The 21,196-nt window shown below is 35.2% G+C and overlaps 2 protein-coding genes across 3 annotated transcripts; one reads left to right on the forward strand and one right to left on the reverse strand.

Moving 5' to 3' along the window:
* Positions 1–482: 482 nt before the first annotated feature.
* On the reverse strand, positions 483–10,012 carry LOC117333447. The gene is made up of 4 exons (XM_033892744.1): positions 9,963–10,012; positions 7,660–8,208; positions 5,473–5,721; positions 483–3,816 (listed from the first exon to the last, which is right to left on the reverse strand). The coding sequence occupies exons 2-4, from the start codon at positions 8,036–8,038 to the stop codon at positions 629–631; spliced, it is 3,816 nt and encodes a 1,271-aa protein (XP_033748635.1). The 5' UTR covers positions 8,039–8,208; positions 9,963–10,012; the 3' UTR covers positions 483–628.
* Positions 10,013–10,130: 118 nt separating this feature from the next.
* On the forward strand, positions 10,131–20,714 carry LOC117333448 (dynein regulatory complex subunit 2-like). 2 transcript variants are annotated; one of them, XM_033892745.1, is made up of 10 exons: positions 10,131–10,228; positions 11,305–11,458; positions 12,153–12,405; positions 12,777–13,000; positions 13,378–13,575; positions 14,092–14,169; positions 14,729–14,869; positions 16,275–16,427; positions 17,160–17,377; positions 20,149–20,714. In XM_033892745.1, the coding sequence occupies exons 2-10, from the start codon at positions 11,318–11,320 to the stop codon at positions 20,243–20,245; spliced, it is 1,503 nt and encodes a 500-aa protein (XP_033748636.1). In that variant the 5' UTR covers positions 10,131–10,228; positions 11,305–11,317; the 3' UTR covers positions 20,246–20,714. The 2 variants fall into 2 exon arrangements, with proteins under 2 accessions (XP_033748636.1, XP_033748637.1); XM_033892746.1 differs by having other exon boundaries at positions 10,175–10,423.
* Positions 20,715–21,196: the final 482 nt, after the last annotated feature.

A 21,196-nucleotide genomic window follows, 5' to 3' on the forward strand; every position in this document is an offset into this window, starting at 1 on the left:
ACAATACTCCTGTATCGTACTTTTAAGACATCTCATCATAGTAACATGAACATTTTAAAGTCAAATTGTTAAACTGGTAAGTTTGGAGCCTTTTTCAGAAATAGGCTTAGTTTACCCCAACCTCAACGGTTGAACATTTTTTCACTTCAAGAATACTTTATATTGTCTAATAAGAGCATTTTTGCTGTTTTTAATACCTCTTTATATGCCGTATTTGTGTGATATCATTCACGACTGCCATTTGCAATTCAAGGTCAAAATAAAAACAGCGTTTATGCATATAATAACGTCAAAGCTGGTCAAACCAATGCTCCTATTTTGTTCTTTAGACACTTGTGAGCAAAACGACATGGCAAATTTGTGTAATATATGGGATACAAATGAGTTAATTATGTCCCCCTGAAACATACATTTTTCTTACGTTTTGTTGAAATTTACAAACAGCTTAACAAATTCCATGCCAACAGCAAGTCCCACGGTTTGCCATGATACATACTAAAAGTTCATCACGTTACTTCTGTGCCATTGCACCATAATAGGGATTTATAGGCCTGTAAAATATCAATGTTTTGACTGGATTTGCTGCTTAGATGCCCCATAAACACACGATATTGTTTTTTAATCAAATTTACCGGTCCCTGTATTTTCGTTTTTTAGGTTGTCTCGGTGTACTAGGCGTGTGGACATAATGGATCTTGCAGTGTTTCAACATCTCGGGTAAAGTTGGGAAGCATTGTGTGCACATTGGACAAGGTACGTTGTGCTGGTCCTTCACCTGTAACAGCATGGTATCATTAGGTTCCGTAATATATATGCTATCATCGACATTGTTCGCGTTCATACCTAACGGAACGGGTTTAACAGGAAATTGATGAAGTATCTGTTTCACTATGGATTCTGGTTGCGTGGTTTTCACTGTGGATTGTGATTGGGCCACTTTCACTGTGGATTGTGTTTGTGCCACTTTCACTGTGGATTGTGTTTGCGTGGATTTTGCTGTGGAGTGTGGTTGTGTAGATTTCAATGTGAATTGTGGTTGTGCCACTTTCAATGTAAATTGTGTTGTTTCCCCTGCCGATTCTGGCAGTGCAACTTTCACCGAGTCTATAGACTGTGGTTGCTCCACTTTCACCGAGATTTGTGGTTGTATGGTTTCCATGGTTGTTTTTGGTTGCGAGGCGTTACCTGTGGATTCCGGCTGTTCTATTTTTACGGTGAATTTTGGTTGTCCAATCTTGACAGTGGATTGTTGTATTGCATCTTTCATCGTGGCTTGTGATTGAACAACTCCAATAGTAGATGGTGGTTGTACCGCATCCACTGTAGGCCGTTTAACTTTCACTGTGGGTGTTGGCTGTATGGATTTCTCTGGTTGTTCCACTTTCCTTGCAATAGTTGGTTGTGTTGTGTAACCTGGGGATTGTGGTTGCACAACTTTTGCTGTGAAAGCTGGTTGTGTTGTTCTCAATGCAGACGGTGGTTTTGCAACTGTATCTGTTCGTACTATGGGTATTACTCGTACAGTTTTCATATTTGGTTGTGATTGTCTGGCTGTCGTTGCAGATTGTGGCTGAGCTACTATCATTAAAGGTTGTGTCCGTGTTGATTTCACTATTATATTTGGCTGCACAGCTTCACTTGCAAACTCTGAATGTACTGGTTTCATTGAGGATTGTGATCTTGAAACGTTTGCTGTAGTTTGTGATTGCGCCACTTTCACTACAGCTTGTGGTTGTGGATGTTCTAACCCTATTTGTGGATGTGTGGCTTTAAGTATGTCTTCAGAATCTTTTGTTGATGACTGTTGTGATGTATTTTTCATTATTGGTCGAGTCTTTGCGACTCTTAAGGTAGACTGTGGTTTCTTGACTTTCACAGTGGACAGGTATTGTGATAATGGGCGTGCATATCCATGTTCTGATAACAATGAATTAATCACTGTTTCGATCTTTAACACTGATGGTTCAACTAAACATTGATTCATTTCTCCCGATGCCATTCTTTTCAATCGTTTTCCAACTTTAAGGTAGAACCGAGATTGTGCGATATTACCTTTAGACTGCACAGGTGATGGTACAAGTTTGTCCGGTACCATTGGTTTGACCGGTAGCATTAACTGTGACTGGGTCGGTTTCACTGTATGTTCCTGTGATTTGGGAATCATGGTAGAATGTGGTTCAATAAGTTTAACTTTGGATTTCGAGTGTGTTGGTTTAACTGTGGAATGAGACGATGTCCATGTCGTTGTTGACTGTGTTTGTGTTGGTTTAGCTGTGGAATGTGACAAAAGCAGCGACCTCATAGACTGTGCCTTTTTGAGTTTACATTCAGACTCCACAGGTACAAATCTCATTGCAGGATCTAACACTACGGCTTTGAATGTCGGAAGTGTATTTGTTGTTTTTGGCAAAATATGATCATTCATCTCCTTGTTATTTGACGAAAGTCGAGCACACCCCCAAACATTCCCTTCTACAGAATGTTTCCTTTTCAAATGCTGACAACTGTGTTGAGATTCACATGATACCGAATTCTTCAAGTCTGAATCCTTATTTGACTTTCTAGCACCCTTACAGAATGCCTTTTTTGTATGTAAGATCTGTGCACTACTTATAAATGTATTCTGCATTGCTTCACAAGGTTCCTGTCTACAGCTATATGCATGATCAGTATCTAGATAATTAAAAGGTTCATGGTCTTTCTGACGTTCTTGAATTACGTCCTTATTACAATGTCCAAGGCCATCCTTCAGTTTGTCTTTGATGACCACAGTACATGTTTCAAGGTCATCGTTTGATTCCTGTTTGATATCTACATTAGTTGTACTGAAAGTTTCAAGGTCATCATTTGGTTCCTGTTTGATATCTACATTAGTTGTACTGAAAGTTTCAAGGTCATCATTTGGTTCCTCTCTTATATCTTTATAACTTGTACTGAAAGTTTCAAGGTCATCGTTTGGTTCCTGTTTAATATCTACATTAGTTGTACTGACAGTTTCAAGGTCATCGTTTGGTTCCTGTTTGATATCTACATTAGTTGTACTGAAAGTTTCAAGGTCATCTTTTGGTTCCTGTTTGATATGTAAATTAGTTGTACTTAAAGTTTCAAGGTCATCATTTGGTTCCTCTCTTATATCTTTATAACTTGTACTGAAAGTTTCAAGGTCATCTTTTGGTTCCTGTTTGATATCTACATTAGTTGTACTGAAAGTTTCAAGGTCATCATTTGGTTCCTCTCTTATATCTTTATAACTTGTACTGAAAGTTTCAAGGTCATCTTTTGGTTCCTGTTTGATATCTACATTAGCTGTACTGAAAGTTTCAAGGTCATCTTTTGGTTCCTGTTTGATATCTACCTTAGTTGTACTGAAAGTTTCAAGGTCATCGTCTGGCTCCTGTCTTATAGGTAATTGTGTTAAGTTTTCACAAGAAACGTTTTTAAAATGTCCTCCTAATGATGATGTGCCATCTTCTTTCCAAAATCTACGAGTTGGTAAAAATGAGTTACCTTCATTGCCGTTCATTTGAGTTACATCTAATGATTTCTCTCCATTCTCAACTGTCGGAGTCAAAACTGAGGATCTGGTAAATGTCAAGGCTGTCTGTGTTGTGTCTGTAATCATATCTGTTTCTGTTACATTACCCAGCACTTTTGCCCTCTTCACTACACCAGGAGCTGCACTGTTCGACTGAGGCCCATCTCCATTACCTTTCAATGTCTGGCTTAAACTTGTGTTTGCTGTAGACTTTTTGACTTTTGGTACCCTAAACATCTTCCCTGGTGATTTTTTAACTGCACCTTTACTCTGTATAAAATCTGCAACAAAAAATGATGAGGAGGCTTCCAGAAATGTAAATATTTTGGTTGATATAAAATCTGAAAGCAAATCTAAATAATATTCTGCATAAAGTTATAGTAAGCATATTTTTATCTTATTATATCTTTTACATTATTATGAGAGATTGAAATACAAGAGAAAAGCAAATTTTATATATTATATATATATATATATGTATATATATAATGGCATGTAATAAGAAGATATCTTTATTGTTTTTTAAGTGCCTTTCTGAATGTTTAATTGATGATTATCTTATGTCATTTAAAGGAATTTTATTTACTTTAAAAAAGCTGTGGTTGTGTTTAAAATGTGATGAACAGAGAAGAATTATGTTTTTAAACCTTACATGAATTGGCATACTATGATTAAGTTTAATTCTTAGATCAATTTATTCATGGTGTCTGTCATGTTTCTTGATAAACTACATCGCGATTCCCTATACAGTATATAAGATTCCTGTGAATTACTCTCCCAATTTATTTTGGTTTCTAAGTTTTTAAATTGTACTCACTTTACTGCTTTTTTTCTCTCAGTGTAATAACTTATCTGTATCCTTATTAGAGATATGACAACTTTCGTTAGAAGAAACCCATCTCGGAAATTTTATTTGTTCCTGATGAATGGGCCTATAACTGATCTGTTCCGGTGACTTGTTGAATCACATGATCAAGTTATATACTTTGTGCAAGCATTTCACTATCGACTGATTTAAAACATCGACCTATTTATTGCAATCGGAATCTCTGTTGCAGTAACAAGCTATGTTAGGTTTCGCTTCATAATCGCTTCAACCAACTCAACCAGCACGGTCATGTTTGTGTGGCATATAGCTCAGAAATGACGAACCAATCAAAAGCATTAGACTTTCATATTAAATATTGAATGTAAAAAACAATCGTAGATTTCACTTATCGATTTCCTATAGGAAAAGCCGAGCTTAAAACAGTATTCGAAGGCTAAGGGCCACTTTTATCAATCCAAGAGCTCGAGGTGACTTTTCAATGTCGTATCAACTAGACAGTATATGAGTAACCTCCCCTCGCACAAACCAGGAAGCAAGCGTAATAATTTGCAGAGAAAATAGTTCGGAATACTCAGATAAAAGCGTGAATCATATTACTTATCACAAAAAAATACTTCACAGAAGGAGACGAGACTGTCTAGTGTGTTGTTAGCGTTTTTTTTGGGAAAATATTTTCGGTCCCATCCTGAACTCATCAGGATTTATCACTGAAATAAGCAACATTTGATTCCCCAGAGAGTTCCAAATGAATTTGTCCTAGCGAAATTTGGTGATGACCGCTTAAGGTTGCTGTCTCAAAGCACCAAACAAGTGGCAAGACAAAAACCAATTATATATTGTGATTATTAGAGCATATAATGTACATTTATCTTTCTAGGTGAAACTAAAATCTAAAGCCAGCCATGTAATTAATATTGAATTCATCAAAAGCAAAAGCATTATTTGGTAAAAGTTACAAGATTTGAGAACAAATTATGTTTTTTCATCAGATTTGGAAATATGTTAAGAATACATACATTAATGTCAGCTGAATTGGACCTGGGATTTAAAGGAATTTGACTCTATTTATAACAAAGTATCAAAATGGATACAAAAATCAGTTGAATACCTTTCCTCTTTTGCTTCCTGAGATTTTCCAGTGTCAGTTGGATGTCTTTTTTATCGGTGATGGTATATTTGGATATAACCTGATTATCTAACCCCACTCTGACCACAGTAATTTGTTTGTTTTCCTCACTAGCTGTTACACATGGCTTCCTCTTACCACAAGCAGAATTGTTTTTCTCACAACCAACTCTCTTGTTTGTATGATTTTCTCTGTAGGATTTTGGTTTCCCTGCTAAAACTGCCAGTTCCGCTGAAGAAATACAATGAACATGGTATGTATATAAGTAGGCCTATATATATGAATTGCCACACTATTAGCATTAATTATTCTACAATAAAAGCTTCATGTTTTGCTGAAATCAAGTGTTATATAAATTAAGTAGCCTCATTTCTTAAGTGTAAATGCATGCATCACAAAAGAAATAAAGCATAGACTGATAGACTGATTAGCATATATTTCATGTGAGTGAGAATTGGTATATATATAGGAATATATATATATATAGTAAAATAGTTAAGTATGAACCCTACGGACAAATGAAAGTAATACAGAAAGATGAGAGATCTTGGCGCCCACCATAGTCAAAATCCATGATGGCCGCCTGTCAGCCATGTTGTTTTCCCATCGGTCCCAAAATACAATATGCACAGCTAGGGAAACATACATATGTGATTTGAGAAAGATCCCTTTAGAACTTTCTGAGAAATAGCAAAAAAAAAAGATTGAAACTGTTATAATCCAAGACTGCAGAATGTTGGTCTTTTTTCTTTACATATTCAATTCGCTATATAGTCCCAAAACCAAAATTGAACATGCACAAAGGGAGATCAAAGAATCCCTAGAGAGCCTTCTCTGAGAAATAGCAGTAACAATCTTCCAACTGTAACAAGGGGAACTGCCATGTCAGGTTTGAGAAATATATTTTTCAAGAACAAGAGTCTCAAACAGCCTGTATTGATCACCTGGATATTTCAGTCATTATGGCAAAATAGTCTCATTGAAGTTATGTTTTAAGAATTTTTTTCTATTTTCCATTCAGTACAAGAATGTTCAAGACAAGTACTGGGGTAGCAATTTGTATGATTTATCTCTATAACACTTATTGGGCCTGCACCTCCTGCCCCAAGAGAGTCGCACCATCCATTTATACAACATTAGATCTCCTTTGCCTAATATTCCATTCAGTTGTTCAAGCTTAAGTCTAGAAGGGATTTTAAAGATTTACCTCTATTTCCCCAATTGTGCCCCACTCCTCCAGCCTCAAGGGAGTCACACTGTCTGTTTAAATAACATAAGATCTCCTGCCCAATAATACTTCAGACCAAATTTAACTACTGTAGTAAAATCAGTTCAGACATTCAGGACTAGCAGGCACTTAAAGGATTTATACCTCTAGGTGAGGCAAAAAAAAAATATGTGTGTTTTAATAGGGTTCCCGGCTGACTCTACATTTTGACGGCCTACTCAAAGAAATTTTATTTTATTCTATTTACATGATACTGCCGGGTCCAAATTAAAACTATTAGAGCTACCTGTAATCAAGCAAGAATTTTACCTAAGCCCCGGGATTCCCCAAAAGGTTAATAATAAATTCAATTGTATGGATGGTACCACTACACCAGTAAACAAAACCTGGGGTCCGAGGTTAGGAAAGATATAGCCCAAAGGATCAGAGGGAATGTAAAATAACTTTCTTACCTACCGACCCTACCAATTTTCAACTTGAAACCCTTAATTACATATCATATATTTTTATTTGGCCTGAGCTAAAAAACAGTAACAAGTTTCCGCAGTAAAAAGACATATTGTTTTCCCAATCAGACTCTTTATTTAATGAGCAAAACTAGTACTTATAGAGCAAGTTAAGCTTATATCACATTTGAAAAATATCTTTCCAGTACTTAAAAGAAATACTGATAACAGACTTTAACCAACCAAAATCCAAGATGGCCACCAGTCAGCCATTTTGTTTTCCACTTAGACTTAAAATTGAATGGGCACAAGGACTGGATAGCTGGAAAACACTCTTCAATTTGAATAGTCGTCCATATGATAGTGGACTAAAATTAAATATGCATTTGTATACATATATGATACAAAATTTCCATGTAGTCATATGAAATTGGCATGAGAAATGGGAAGGATGCATATATATATTTATAGACTGAATTGTGAATTTCAACTTACGCAGCAATTCCTCATCAGACAAGTCCTCACTGCTACTCGTACTTATAGAGGACTCATCATCGCTTCCTGACCAGTCTTTATCACCACCATCTTCCTTTTCTGAAATTTCTTCATCTTCCTCGTCTGAAATTGCTGACTCTTCCTCACTTATGTCTCCCTTATACTTAATGATACCCTCTAACTCTCTACCCTCCCCAGTCATGTCTTCTATTGGTACATCTGAAAGGTCTGCATCCTCTTTAATGATATACATATCTCCTTCATCTGTTATCTCGACTTCTCTATTGCCCTTAGACAAAAAGGCACGAAATACCTCCTCATCATCCGACTCTTGTTCACAGTCCATCTCTAAACTGCAGTAGGAGTCTAATGAATCCATTACTTTTAATCAGAAGTGTGATCACTTTGTTAGAAAAAATGATAGAGCTGTATTCAAAATTTGATTTTTAAATTTTGTTTCACTCTAAAAAGAGGTTTAAATATCTCTTGAATTTCACCTCTTTCTAACTCTCAAAAGTTGTTTTCCATAATGATGTAAGGCAAGTTTATCTGAAAGTGAAGCACATATAAATATTAATACTAATTATAACTATTACTGCATATTTTTCTTTTGTTATATTATATAGGCCAAATACAAACATTATTTTGTTTTCAGTTTGCCTACTACCCAATGCAAGTTTCAAGTTCTTACAGTTACTGTAATGAATTTAATTTCAGTTATCAAAGAAGCACTGTGTTAAACTCAGAATGTCACTTCTGTATCGCCTCAATAAAAAATAATAAGATCATATTCCACCCTATTTTTTCAGTGATAAAAACCAAAAAACACTTATTTTTTATTTGGCCTTTCTCTCGATAAATATTTGCTCTGTCCAACTGATACAATAATCAAAGAAATTGAATCGACACAAAAATTATACATCGGAAAAACCAGAAATAGCTGGAAATTAAGCTGAACTTTCATCATATACATTTTACACATTGTGTATGGACAATTGGTGTTAGCTTATAATTAGGATAATGATGAGGATAATAATCCAAAATAGAGTTCAGATCAATATTAATATTTATCAAATTTGGATCTTCATCATTATCATTCAATACAAACCCTTGTGAATTTAGCAATGAATCAATGATGTACCCAAAAACAGCCTTAAATAGAGAATTACTTCCCTTGGTAGCTAACTTTAATATTTCCTTTGAAGGATTATTTTTAATTTCGTTTTATTTTAATGTAGTTCATTTCTCCATAACATTTTGAGTGAAATGTAATCAGTAGTGTCTGGATATATCATGAAAATCAATTAAGCATATTTATCCTGCAACTGCCACCGCATTGTCAGAATACACCCACCGTATATATTTTTGCTGTATACGGCAGGGACCGGAAAACAGCTTATTTTGGAATCTTAGCATGTTCGTCAGTTTGACTGACCTACTTCAAAGTGAAACTAGTACGTTTAAAAGGCGAACATATTTCTGTCATTTTTGACACCGTTTCACTTCAAAATGATTATTTTTATGTCTGTTGCAGGATGAATCGAATTATATACATGGTCAGTGTCTTAAAATATAAGCTGCATTTTTGGCTCGGGACAGAAAAACAAAAAAGTGGCTCGCCACGTGCACTTTTGTCTTTCTTTACCCTCACCAAAATACAGCTTATATTTTAAGACACTGACCATGTATTCTCTATGTACAGTATGTAGTGCAGCATCCTGTCAGTGAACACTGAACAGGTCATTCTTGGATTTGCAAGGAGGCACTGAAACTACAAAGCTTCATATAGGCCCTATATATATAATTACAGAGAAGGAAAATCCTTTGAACTCAAAAATTCTTGTGTACAGGTAAATGGTAAAGTGCTTTTTCTAACAATAAGCAGACACAATTGCATTTCCTTATTTACATGCTGAGATTGTTTCTATCATAAACTACATTTGCAAACAAAAATCTATTGGGTTACATTAGTGCTGTCACTGTCAGTACTGTTTGTTCTTTCCGATTTTGTCTGTTTGTTTGCAAATCTATAATTTATCATGTGAATTTCTCAGCATTTAACTAAGAAAATGTCGGTTATCGTTTAAGCACACTTAAAATGTACATGTACCATAATATAACGTTACATTGTAAATTAATATTAAAAGGCCTGTTCACCAAATGTGTCACAGCTCACGATTTTTTTCTCCTTTATAAAGTGAGAGGACGCGTTGGAGTTCGTTAATGTACCTCTGTGCCCTATCCAGATATATGAATATGGCTTACAGATATGTGCTTATCTCATAATTAAACTATATACTTACAACATAGGCCTAATCCTTTTTATTCTAGTTTTTCTTACCGGAAATAGAAAATGGCAACTAAACAATGAAACCTATTTATATCCTGGGCGTCTTTCCGGATATAAATTTTCTCCTGTAGCATTTTAGTTTTTAAGCGATCAGCGTCATTCAAATACTTGCTTTGCAAACCATTTCCGCCAAGCGTATGTATAACCTAGTTTCGTATCCAGTGGTTACCGATCAAAATACAGGCAGTGCAAAGGAAATATTGTTATACCGTTTCTGAGGTTTGTTTTCGAAAGAAGCATAGCTTATTTCAGAATATATCAACAAATTTGACTTTAAGTCCAGATATACGTTACATGAAATTGCCAACTTTATACCGAAAACTATCGGTGTTTCAGTAATATCCTGACCTGATTCTCAAACTACCATACACATTTCCCTTGTTTACATGGTTGTTTTGGATTTGCAGCATTAGCGTAAGTTCAATATCATTGTCCACTGTGAGAGGAGGCAATTAAGTACAATTGTTTGTAAGCCCTCAATTTCCCTTGTCGAAGCATAATTGTTTTAGATTGTTCCAGTCTTTTACTGTTTTTGGAAAGTAGCTGTTTTTGTAATCCGAAGGGTTCAGATGTTAATATCGCCTTTCAAGCTGCCTTGTATCTACGTAGTAAGATCGTCAGAAAATTCGGACTACTGTTTTTGTTGATCTCACAATTCCTGGTGATAAGTTTGTATGCTTATGTCTGGTTCTATTACTGTTAGGAATTACAAAGCCGGGGGGAGGGAGATTGACACCAATGTTAAGCCATTTATCATGTTGTAGATCAGAATAAGGCGACGGTCCTTCCTCCTTTCGTCTAGCGACGTTAAAAAAAAGCTTAAATTACTGATCCCCTTTAAATTGACACACTTGATTTTCTCCTGTAGTCATTTTGTATGAATGTTGCTGCATGCTGTTGTTCACTTTCAATTTTACTATATCCAGGCTTTTTGTTTGTGAAATCCCATACAGTGTCACTATATTCCAGTTCTGATCTTACCAGTCTGTTCCTATTATCAGTACTGTACTGTCATCTTTCCAAAATGTATATGTTTTGAAATTTTTATATGCATGCGTTTGCCTCTGCCCTTCCAAGCCTTTCCTTTTGTCTAATAATTATATATATATATATCTGTAATATAAGACTTCTTTGAGGTGTGACAAATAACAAATATGTGATACCCGATAATAAATGATACAAAGCCTTATATTATTCGACTAGTCTTATGATAAACAATAATTTAAAAAGGGGGTCTCACAATAGTCTAGCAACAGTGATGCGTACCTAAGTAATACATGATTATTTTTTGGTAGAAAATAAAGAAACATGCCTAAGAAAAAGTCAAAGAAGTCGGGCAAACTGTCCAAGATGACAGAGGAGGAGAGGATCGCATATGAAGAGAACAAACGCTTAGCCGAAGAAGAAATGAAGAAAAAGAAAGAGGATATGCTTACACAGTTCTTAAAGGTAAGTTTATAAATAAAATATTGATATCCCCGAAGTTCCATAAGTCATGAGATATCTAAAGCATAGTCAATACAAATATTTTCAATGAAAATGAAAAATTAAACAAATGAAAAACACCTTACCCACATTTAATGGCCCCAAACAGTAACTAACAACCTCCTCTCTGTCCAAGCAGACATGCCACAATGTACGACTAGGCAAAAGGAAAATTTCCTGTGCCAGAGCTATCTAAAAGTGACATACACTCAATTTCATGTTTATGTTATAAACACTTTCACTGTACAGAGCTGTACTTTTTTGATTTTGTTCATGTACATGCATATGAATATACATTGATTGATGTTACAATTAAAATACACACTGATCAAAATAAATCATCTGGATAAATGTTCAATATACATGTACCTCAAGATCAGCATACTTGCAAACTATTTTTAAAATTTTCATGTGGAAGAAAAGGACATGTGCAACATTTTTGACTCAACAATGTGCTTCACACAGGCCATAAATTTGTCAAAAAAATATTTCAAAAGCAGTGATACATGTAGTTTAATAAAGAGGTTATTTTCCTTTCTGATCATGCACTTCTCTCCTTTAATTTCATTCTAGTTGTGTCAGATAATATATTCCTTTTCTTTTATATGGTATCATTTAATTAGCAACTTGTTTTTCATACTATTGTCCCTCTTAACAGGATAAATTAACCAAGGAGGAAAGAGCAACAAAGTTTAATATGAACAAACTGAATCATCAATGGAGAAACATAATGAGGGAATCTAAATCTAAAGAACTGAAGAAAGACATCGAGATTTTGAGTCAGACATTTGAGAGAATTGTGGACAGAAAAGATGCAACTATTAAGTCTCTAGCCAAAGATCTCCAGGAAGCTGAGGAACAGTATGCCATGGCTCTACGCAGTCATCTACAGAATGTCGACAATCTCATTGGTAAGTTTCTTATCAAGCATATATATTATAAGTATGTGCCACTCACATGTTTGTTCTACACAAACCATTTGGTTCCCACCTAATAATTACGCATAGTAATTAAGCCCTAGTCTTTTGTATCAATCAGTCCAGAACTTACACATATGATGCTCATAGTAAATGTGCTTTTAAAAGAAATGATAGCAGCATATTTTGTGTATCATTATTTTGCCTTTAACCAACATTTTTTCTTATCTATGATCTGGTAAATAATCAAATAAATCTATGAAATATTTTATCATTATCTTATACTGTCCAGTTCTTCTACTAATTATTTTGGGTGTAATTTTATTTGAATGTGAAGTTTTTTTTTATATATTTTAATTCAACAGATTTACAAAAGGAGAGACTGGAGACGTTACATAGAGAGTATGATGAGGAACTGGCCATCATCAGAGAGGAATTTGACACTGAACGTGCCATAATGATAGAGCAACATAACGTTGAAAATAATGATATAGCAGACATTTTATTTGCGATGGAACAGAATTTCAATGAGAAAGAATCTGAGGCTAAAGCTGAGTTCCACAGCTTACGGGATGAAATCAGAAATAAGGTACAGTAGTGTTTCTCTATGATGATGATAAAGCCATCAACTTTGTATAAGGCTTCTGTACATGTGTGGATGTGATTCACTTAAAAATCTCATCCTGGAGGTATCCCTATAGTCTTACTGGTATACAGCTGACAAGGCTACACAGCCATGCAGTACAGTTCATGTATCGTAATCTCCTTATTTAGGTTGTAGTTGTCCCTAATCTGTTGTCTTTTAAACAAATAATTTTGACCTGAATTTCCCATTTAACCAATACAGACTCAAAATTAATCAACTGATATAATAATTGATGTTTGATAATGTATGAATTGAGGAACACCAGGAGGAAAATATTGACAAAATTGATTCAGAATATTTTTATTATTTTCATAAACCAGGATATGGAGGAGAAGCATGGACTGCGACACACACTGCAGGACAAAGTGGAGAACCTATGGCTTCAGTTTAAATTGGCACTGAAAAATTACAATGAAACAACAGAGGAAAGGAAAACAGCTTTTGAGACACTGAAGAAAAAAGATGATGAATCTGCAAAAGAAATTGATACCCAGATGAGAAGACTTCAAAGAATATCAGTAAGTAGACTCCACATTAGTCAGTATGACGTCATTATGAAACCAAACATTGTATTTACAAATAAACAGCTTTCGCCTCGTGAAATGCTGTTTTCTGATGTCTGGATATTGTGTTAATCACAGCTCATCAGTCCTTGGGTATTTTATACTAGATAGTTTACACCAGATAAACATACCTTAACTCTGAAACTGACCAAATTATGTTTTTTTTTTTTTTTGTCATTTAAAGTACAACAGTATATTTATTAAAAAAAAATTAAAACAATTCTGCTAATCATTTTGTTAGGAAAGTTAATATATTTTCATATGGTAATTTTTTTTTTAAAGTAATTTTATTGTCACTTATAGTTTTTAACACAGTTTGACTAGTTATATAATAAGCTGGTGCTTATTTGTGTACATTTGTATATACCTTTGTAGTACATTTAACGTTATATTATTTACACACTGTTATACAATGCATTGCTAAATATACTTTAATGGTTTAATGAATTTCAATTGAATTTCTTATAACAGGACCAAATATCCCAGTTAAAAGGAAAGATGTCAGCGAATGCTAAAGAATGTGAGGAAAGAAACAAACAAATAAAAGAGGTAGGTAATATCTTCTCTGGTTGTTTTACTCAAACCTGAGTTACTGCCCCTACATATTTATACAGGTCAGAGACCAACCCAAACTAGTCATATTTAGGACCCAGGTACATTCTGGTATCATACATTAAATACATGTATAAATGTCAGAACGCTCCATTCACATGTCTCTCATTCAAGGTTGGAACTAGCTCATCCAAATCATTCTCTATTTCAAGGATTTCACAGAACTAAGTTACAATTTTTCTTGTTTTTAGGTCAGAGATAGTTGTGATTTTAGATAATTAACAAAATGCAAGTTAAGGTTTATCATGATGTTAACAAGTTATAATAAGATAAATATTATACTTCACCCAAATACCGTCCAACAGCTACATTTTGTATCACTTGATAGGTTTTTTCATTAAAAAAAAAGATAATTTGTCTTAATCACAAAATAATTTTAGTATTGAAATCCACTAGACAGCATTAGGTAAATATGCTACCAATACCGCTCTGTGAGAGAGATAGAGAGAGATGTTAGAGTCACAAAGTTTATTCATATCATTGGATTACACTACAGGAACGAGAGAAGATGCTGGCACATTTCCAGGAGCTCAAGGCTCAAATGAACAAGATGAGAGAAGGTGAGAGAGACAAGCTGACCAAACTGACACTGGAGAGTAATGCTAGCATCAAGGAGCTCAAAAGACAAAGAGAGAAGGTGAGTGATTATTGACTATGGAGGTAATGTGCTATTATCAGAGAGCTCAAAAGACAGAGAAGGTGAGTGATTATTGACTATGGAGGTAATGCTATTATCAGGGAGCTCAAAAGACAGAGAAGGTGAGTGATTATTGACTATGGAGGTAATGCTATTATCAGGGAGCTCAAAAGACAGAGAAGGTGAGTGATTATTGACTATGGAGGTAATGTTATTATTAGGGAGCTCAAAAGACAGAAGGTGAATGATTATTGACTATGGAGGTAATGTTATTATTAGGGAGCTCAAAAGACAGAGAAGGTGAGTGATTATTGACTATGGTGGTAATGTTATTATTTAAGGGAGCTCAAAAGACAGAGAGTGTGAGTGATTATTGACTATGTAGGTATAGAGGATATCTAACAGTGTCTTCAGTAATACCAAATATATTTCACGAGTGGGACTAATATTTTGATATTTTTCACGAGTGCGCAGCACGAGTGAAAAATATCAAAATATTAGCCACGCGAGTGAAATATATTTGGTATTACTGAAGACACTGTTAGATATTCTGTTTATTACATTTTTTATCAGCGAAAAACCTACCCCTTATGCTAACTAGGCCTACAGCGATAATTTGTAAACAAAAAAAGTAGTTTCCCCTGTCCAGGTTCTGACATATATGTCGGGCTTTCTGATTGGTCAATTATTTTGGTATTTTCTAATCATTAATTTTATTGGTCAAATCAGCAAAAGTGATATTTTTCACTAGTGAAAAATATCACTTTTATAGAATGAATAATTTTTGATATTTCACTGGTAAAAATGTTATAAAATGCTATTATTAGGGAGCTCAAAAGACAAAGAGAGAAGGTGGGTGATTATTGACTATGGAGAGTAATGCCAAGAAGCAGTTCAAGAGACAAAGAGAAATGGTGTGTTTTTATCACTCACCATTATTAACTTTAATAATTTAGATTAAATTGGAGAATTCAGTAAATACAGACCAAGGATTCAAAAGGTTCCACTGTTGTTGATAATTCTGAATGATAGAACTTTCTGCAATACACTTGTATTTCTTTTCTTCATATAAAAAAAATCATTAAAACATACCTATGAATTTACATTACATTATAAATATTTCACTGTAATGAATAATGTCACATGACTTGTCAATTAGTTAGTATCCCTGCCTGTAAATACTTTTCATAAAAAGTGAAATGTTAATGGATGATAAAGCAGACCAATCTCTAGGGGAGCTAGTTTCTCTCCCTTCTTCGTTAAAATAATATATAAATGTAGTTTATGAAATTTGATATATCTACTATATTTTATTTCTTTAAATCGTTTTCATTCAGACTGCAACTTGGGTGTGAGTTCTCAATCCTTTTAATTTTACTAACATATGAAGGAATTCGTTTAACAGGTGGAGAGTATAATGAAGGTTGCAGAGATGTGCAGGAAACTAGAGACAGAGGAGGAGAAAGTCCTCCCATTTTACGCCACTTCACTCACAAAGGAGGAAGTGGAAGATGTCGAGGCAGCCATTCTAGAGCAGGCTAATGAACCTCTTGTGCAAGTAAGAATGGAATCTTTGCTCTGTTGGTAAAACTGCAAAATTATCTGACCTCTTGTGTACAGTTTTAATTGTTTGAAATCATCTGATTGAACATTTTATTGATATAACAATTCGATATACTCAGTACCTACCACTGAATATATAACCCTACCCTATAGAATTCATACCTACCACTGAATATATAACCCTACCCTATAGAATGTGTACCTACCACTGAATATATAACCTTACCCTATAGAATTTGTACCTACCACTGCGATATATAACCCTACCCTATAGAATGTGTACCTACCACTGTGATTATATAACCCTACCCTATAGAATTCGTACCTACCACTGTGATTATATAACCCTACCCTATAGAATTTGTACCTACCACTGTGGTTATATAACCCTACCCTATAGAATTTGTACCTACACTGTGATTATATAACTGTACCCTATATAATGTGTACCTACCACTGTGATTAGATAACCCTACCCTATAGAATTCGTACCTACCATCGTCAGATGATTGAACTAATTATTTGTAAAAAGTCTGATTACTGTTTAATTAAGTTGGCAGTGTTAAGCTCAACTTGTGGGAAGATATTATTATTTGAGAGTACACAATTAATGATGTTCATTTGTACTTGTACTGAATTAGAAAAGATATTGAAAAACAAATGTATTTTAATATATAGAATACGATATGTAAGAAAGATTGAACTATTTTCATATTTTGTTTTACAGATCATGCATGAGTACACCTCCTTGGAGAATTTCTGGAAACGGTTTAACAAAGTGATGCTTGACAAGCTTGCCCTTGATAAGGAGAAGCAGGGCCTAGTACAGGAGAATCAGCAGCTTAGAACTCTTCTCAAACAGTATCTTGACGGTATCTCTGTCAATGACGAGATCCTCAGCCAAGTCAACCCACTCTTTATTGTCAACAACAAAACAAACGTCAAGTAAGTACTCCTCCCTAACCCACTCTTCATCGTCAACAACAAACATCAAGTAAGTACTACTCCCTAACCCACTCTTCATCATCAACAACAAACATCAAGTAAGTACCCTCCCTAACCCACTCTTCATCATTAACAACAAAACAAACATCAAGTAAGTATCCTCCCTAACCCACTCTTCATCATCAACAACAAAACAAACATCAAGTAAGTACTACTCCCTAACCCACTCTTTATCATCAACAACAAACATCAAGTAAGTATCCTCCCTAACCCACTCTTTATCATCAACAACAAAACAAACGTCAAGTAAGTACTACTCCCTAACCCACTCTTTATCATCAACAACAAACATCAAGTAAGTACTCCTCCCTAATCAACTCTTCATCATCAACAACAAAACAAACGTCAAGTAAGTACTCCTCCCTTACCCACTCTTCATCATCAACAACAAACATCAAGTAAGTACTACTCCCTAACACACTCTTCATCGTCAACAACAAAACAAACATCAAGTAAGTACTCCTCCCTAACCCACTCTTTATCATCAACAACAAAACAAACATCAAGTAAGCATCCTCCCTAACCCACTCTTTATTGTCAACAACATAACAAACATCAAGTAAGTACCCTCCCTAACCCACTCTTCATCGTCAACAACAAAACAAACATCAAGTAAGTACTACTCCCTAACCCACTCTTCATCATCAACAACAAAACAAACATCAAGTAAGTACTCCTCCCTAACCCACTCTTCATCGTCAAAAACAAAACAAACATCAAGTAAGTATCCTCCCTAACCCACTCTTCATCGTCAAAAACAAAACAAACATCAAGTAAGTATCCTCCCTAACCCACTCTTTATTGTCAACAACAAAACAAACATCAAGTAAGTATTACTCCCTAACACACTCTTCATCGTCAACAACAAAACAAACATCAAGTAAGTACTCCTCCCTAACCCACTCTTCATCATCAACAACAAAACAAACATCAAGTAAGCATCCTCCCTAACCCACTCTTTATTGTCAACAACATAACAAACATCAAGTAAGTACCCTCCCTAACCCACTCTTCATCGTCAACAACAAAACAAACATCAAGTAAGTACTACTCCCTAACCCACTCTTCATCATCAACAACAAAACAAACATCAAGTAAGTATCCTCCCTAACCCACTCTTTATTGTCAACAACATAACAAACATCAAGTAAGTACTCCTCCCTAACCCACTCTTCATCGTCAACAACAAAACAAACATCAAGTAAGTATCCTCCCTAACCCACTCTTCATCATCAACAAAACAAATGTCAAGTAAGTACTCCTCCCTAACCCACTCTTTATTGTCAACAACAAAACAAACATCAAGTAAGTACTCCTCCCTAACCCACTCTTCATCGTCAACAACAAAACAAACATCAAGTAAGTATCCTCCCTAACCCACTCTTCATCAACAACAAAACAAACGTCAAGTAAGTACTCCTCCCTAACCCACTCTTCATCGTCAACAACAAAAAAAACGTCAAGTAAGTACTCCTCCCTAACCCACTCTTCATCGTCAACAACAAAACAAACATCAAGTAAGTACTCCTCCCTTACCCACTCTTCATCATCAACAACAAAACAAACATAAAGTGAGTTACCCTCCCTAACCCACTCTTCATCTTCAACAACAAAACAAACGTCAAGTAAGTTACCCTCCCTAACCCACTCTTCATCTTCAACAACAAAACAAACGTCAAGTAAGTTACCCTCCCTAACCCACTCTTCATCTTCAACAACAAAACAAACGTCAAGTAAGTATCCTCCCTAACCCACTCTTCATCATCAACAACAAAACAAACATCAAGTAAGTATCCTCCCTAACCCACTCTTCATCTTCAACAACAAAACAAACATCAAGTAAGTACTCCTCCCTTACCCACTCTTCATCATCAACAACAAAACAAACATAAAGTGAGTTACCCTCCCTAACCCACTCTTCATCTTCAACAACAAAACAAACGTCAAGTAAGTTACCCTCCCTAACCCACTCTTCATCTTCAACAACAAAACAAACATCAAGTAAGTTACCCTCCCTAACCCACTCTTCATCGTCAACAACAAAACAAACATAAAGTGAGTTACCCTCCCTAACCCACTCTTCATCTTCAACAACAAAACAAACGTCAAGTAAGTTAACCTCCCTAACCCACTCTTCATCTTCAACAACAAAACAAACGTCAAGTAAGTTACCCTCCCTAACCCACTCTTCATCGTCAACAACAAAACAAACGTCAAGTAAGTATCCTCCCTAACCCACTCTTCATCATCAACAACAAACATCAAGTAAGTATCCTCCCTAACCCACTCTTCATCTTCAACAACAAAACAAACATCAAGTAAGTATCCTCCCTAACCCACTCCTTATCATCAACAACAAAACAAACATAAAGTGAGTTACCCTCCCTAACCCACTCTTCATCTTCAACAACAAAACAAACGTCAAGTAAGTTACCCTCCCTAACCCACTCTTCATCATCAACAACAAAACAAACATCAAGTAAGTATCCTCCCTAACCCACTCTTCATCTTCAACAACAAAACAAACGTCAAGTAAGTACTATACTCCTTCCTAACACGCTTTTCATCGTCAACAACAAAACAAAGTATTATACCTGGTACATGTGTTCTATTGCTGTCCACACTATGGATTGTACATGTTTTTTGTTGATACATGTCCTAATCGGTTTCATACCATTGATAATAAAGAAGTGTTGTTTTGTTTTTATCAGGTTGAACGTCCCAGTCTTGGATCCCCGCGTACGTCGCCCTGTCGCCCAGACGGTTGTGGAGGCTGCTCACGTGGTCAAGCACGTCATCCACTCATAGGCTTAGGGTCATAAGGTCAATACTTCAACGGTCAAACTGGACAAGATCTACATTGAATAATATCGAAAAAAAAAACATTTAAGGCATTGTAAAGGACATGGGATGTGAATCAGGAAACTCTGTGTGCCTCGTTAAAGTGTTCAAGGAGAAAAGATCTCCCTTGTGATATGATGGAACAGTAACTTCAGTGCTTTATACCTGTCTTTGGGATGATTATCCCTTTAAGGTTAATCAAGTGTAAAATTATTTTGCTGTTTTTACGACAGTATTGATAGGTATATAAACACCATAACTTGATGATGTTCTATACTTATACAAGGAAGGGAAAATATTACCCACACATGGGTGAGTGTTGTCTGTGATATTTTGTACATGTGTATTCTGTGTGATGTCACAGATAAATACACCAATATTGTAATTTACCTGTACATCTATTTAAATGTAAATAAATAAAAACAGGAAATATCTATTCATGTATTTTCATTTTTTATTAGGGCTCCGCGTTGAAGATGCGGGTGATCTTTAGTAATCCTTTAGTGTCCGTCAGTCTGTCGTTTTTTTTTTCTTTTGCCCAATAATGATGGAAATAAATGGAGTATGTTTTTGATCTTTTTATAATGATTTCCCTTGCATCCAATGTTCGTGTGGACATTTTTTTCCGGGCTGATCTGATTCAGAATGGCTGCTAGTCCGATCTTGGATTTTAACATTTCAATTTTTTTCAAATTTTGTTATGCTTAACTGATAAATGTTTTGATATGACAATTCATCAACAAGTGAAGTGATTGAAGTTCCAGGTCATCGGATCAAAGGTCAAGGTCATCTTAGACAACATCACATAACATTGTTGGCACTACACTCTATACTGCACTCCATCTACCTCGTGGTAGGTACTTCTCACTTAGATCCAATACTTCTTTACTGGCAACATTTAGAACTATGTCATAATGT

This window comes from Pecten maximus, chromosome 8 (assembly GCF_902652985.1).
Source record: "Pecten maximus chromosome 8, xPecMax1.1, whole genome shotgun sequence".
Classification (NCBI taxonomy): domain Eukaryota; kingdom Metazoa; phylum Mollusca; class Bivalvia; order Pectinida; family Pectinidae; genus Pecten; species Pecten maximus.

Coding starts and splice junctions, on each gene's coding strand:
- LOC117333447 (XM_033892744.1), bottom strand. CDS start 8,038: ATGGATTCATTAGACTCCTACTGCAGTTTAGAGATGGACTGTGAACAA. Junction 5,722..7,659: donor GTCTGATGAGGAATTGCTGC/GTAAGTTGAAAT, acceptor GTATTTCTTCAG/CGGAACTGGCAGTTTTAGCA. Junction 3,817..5,472: donor CAGGAAGCAAAAGAGGAAAG/GTATTCAACTGA, acceptor TTTTTGTTGCAG/ATTTTATACAGAGTAAAGGT.
- LOC117333448 (XM_033892745.1), top strand. CDS start 11,318: ATGCCTAAGAAAAAGTCAAAGAAGTCGGGCAAACTGTCCAAGATGACA. Junction 13,576..14,091: donor GAAGACTTCAAAGAATATCA/GTAAGTAGACTC, acceptor TTCTTATAACAG/GACCAAATATCCCAGTTAAA. Junction 17,378..20,148: donor AACAACAAAACAAACGTCAA/GTAAGTACTCCT, acceptor TGTTTTTATCAG/GTTGAACGTCCCAGTCTTGG.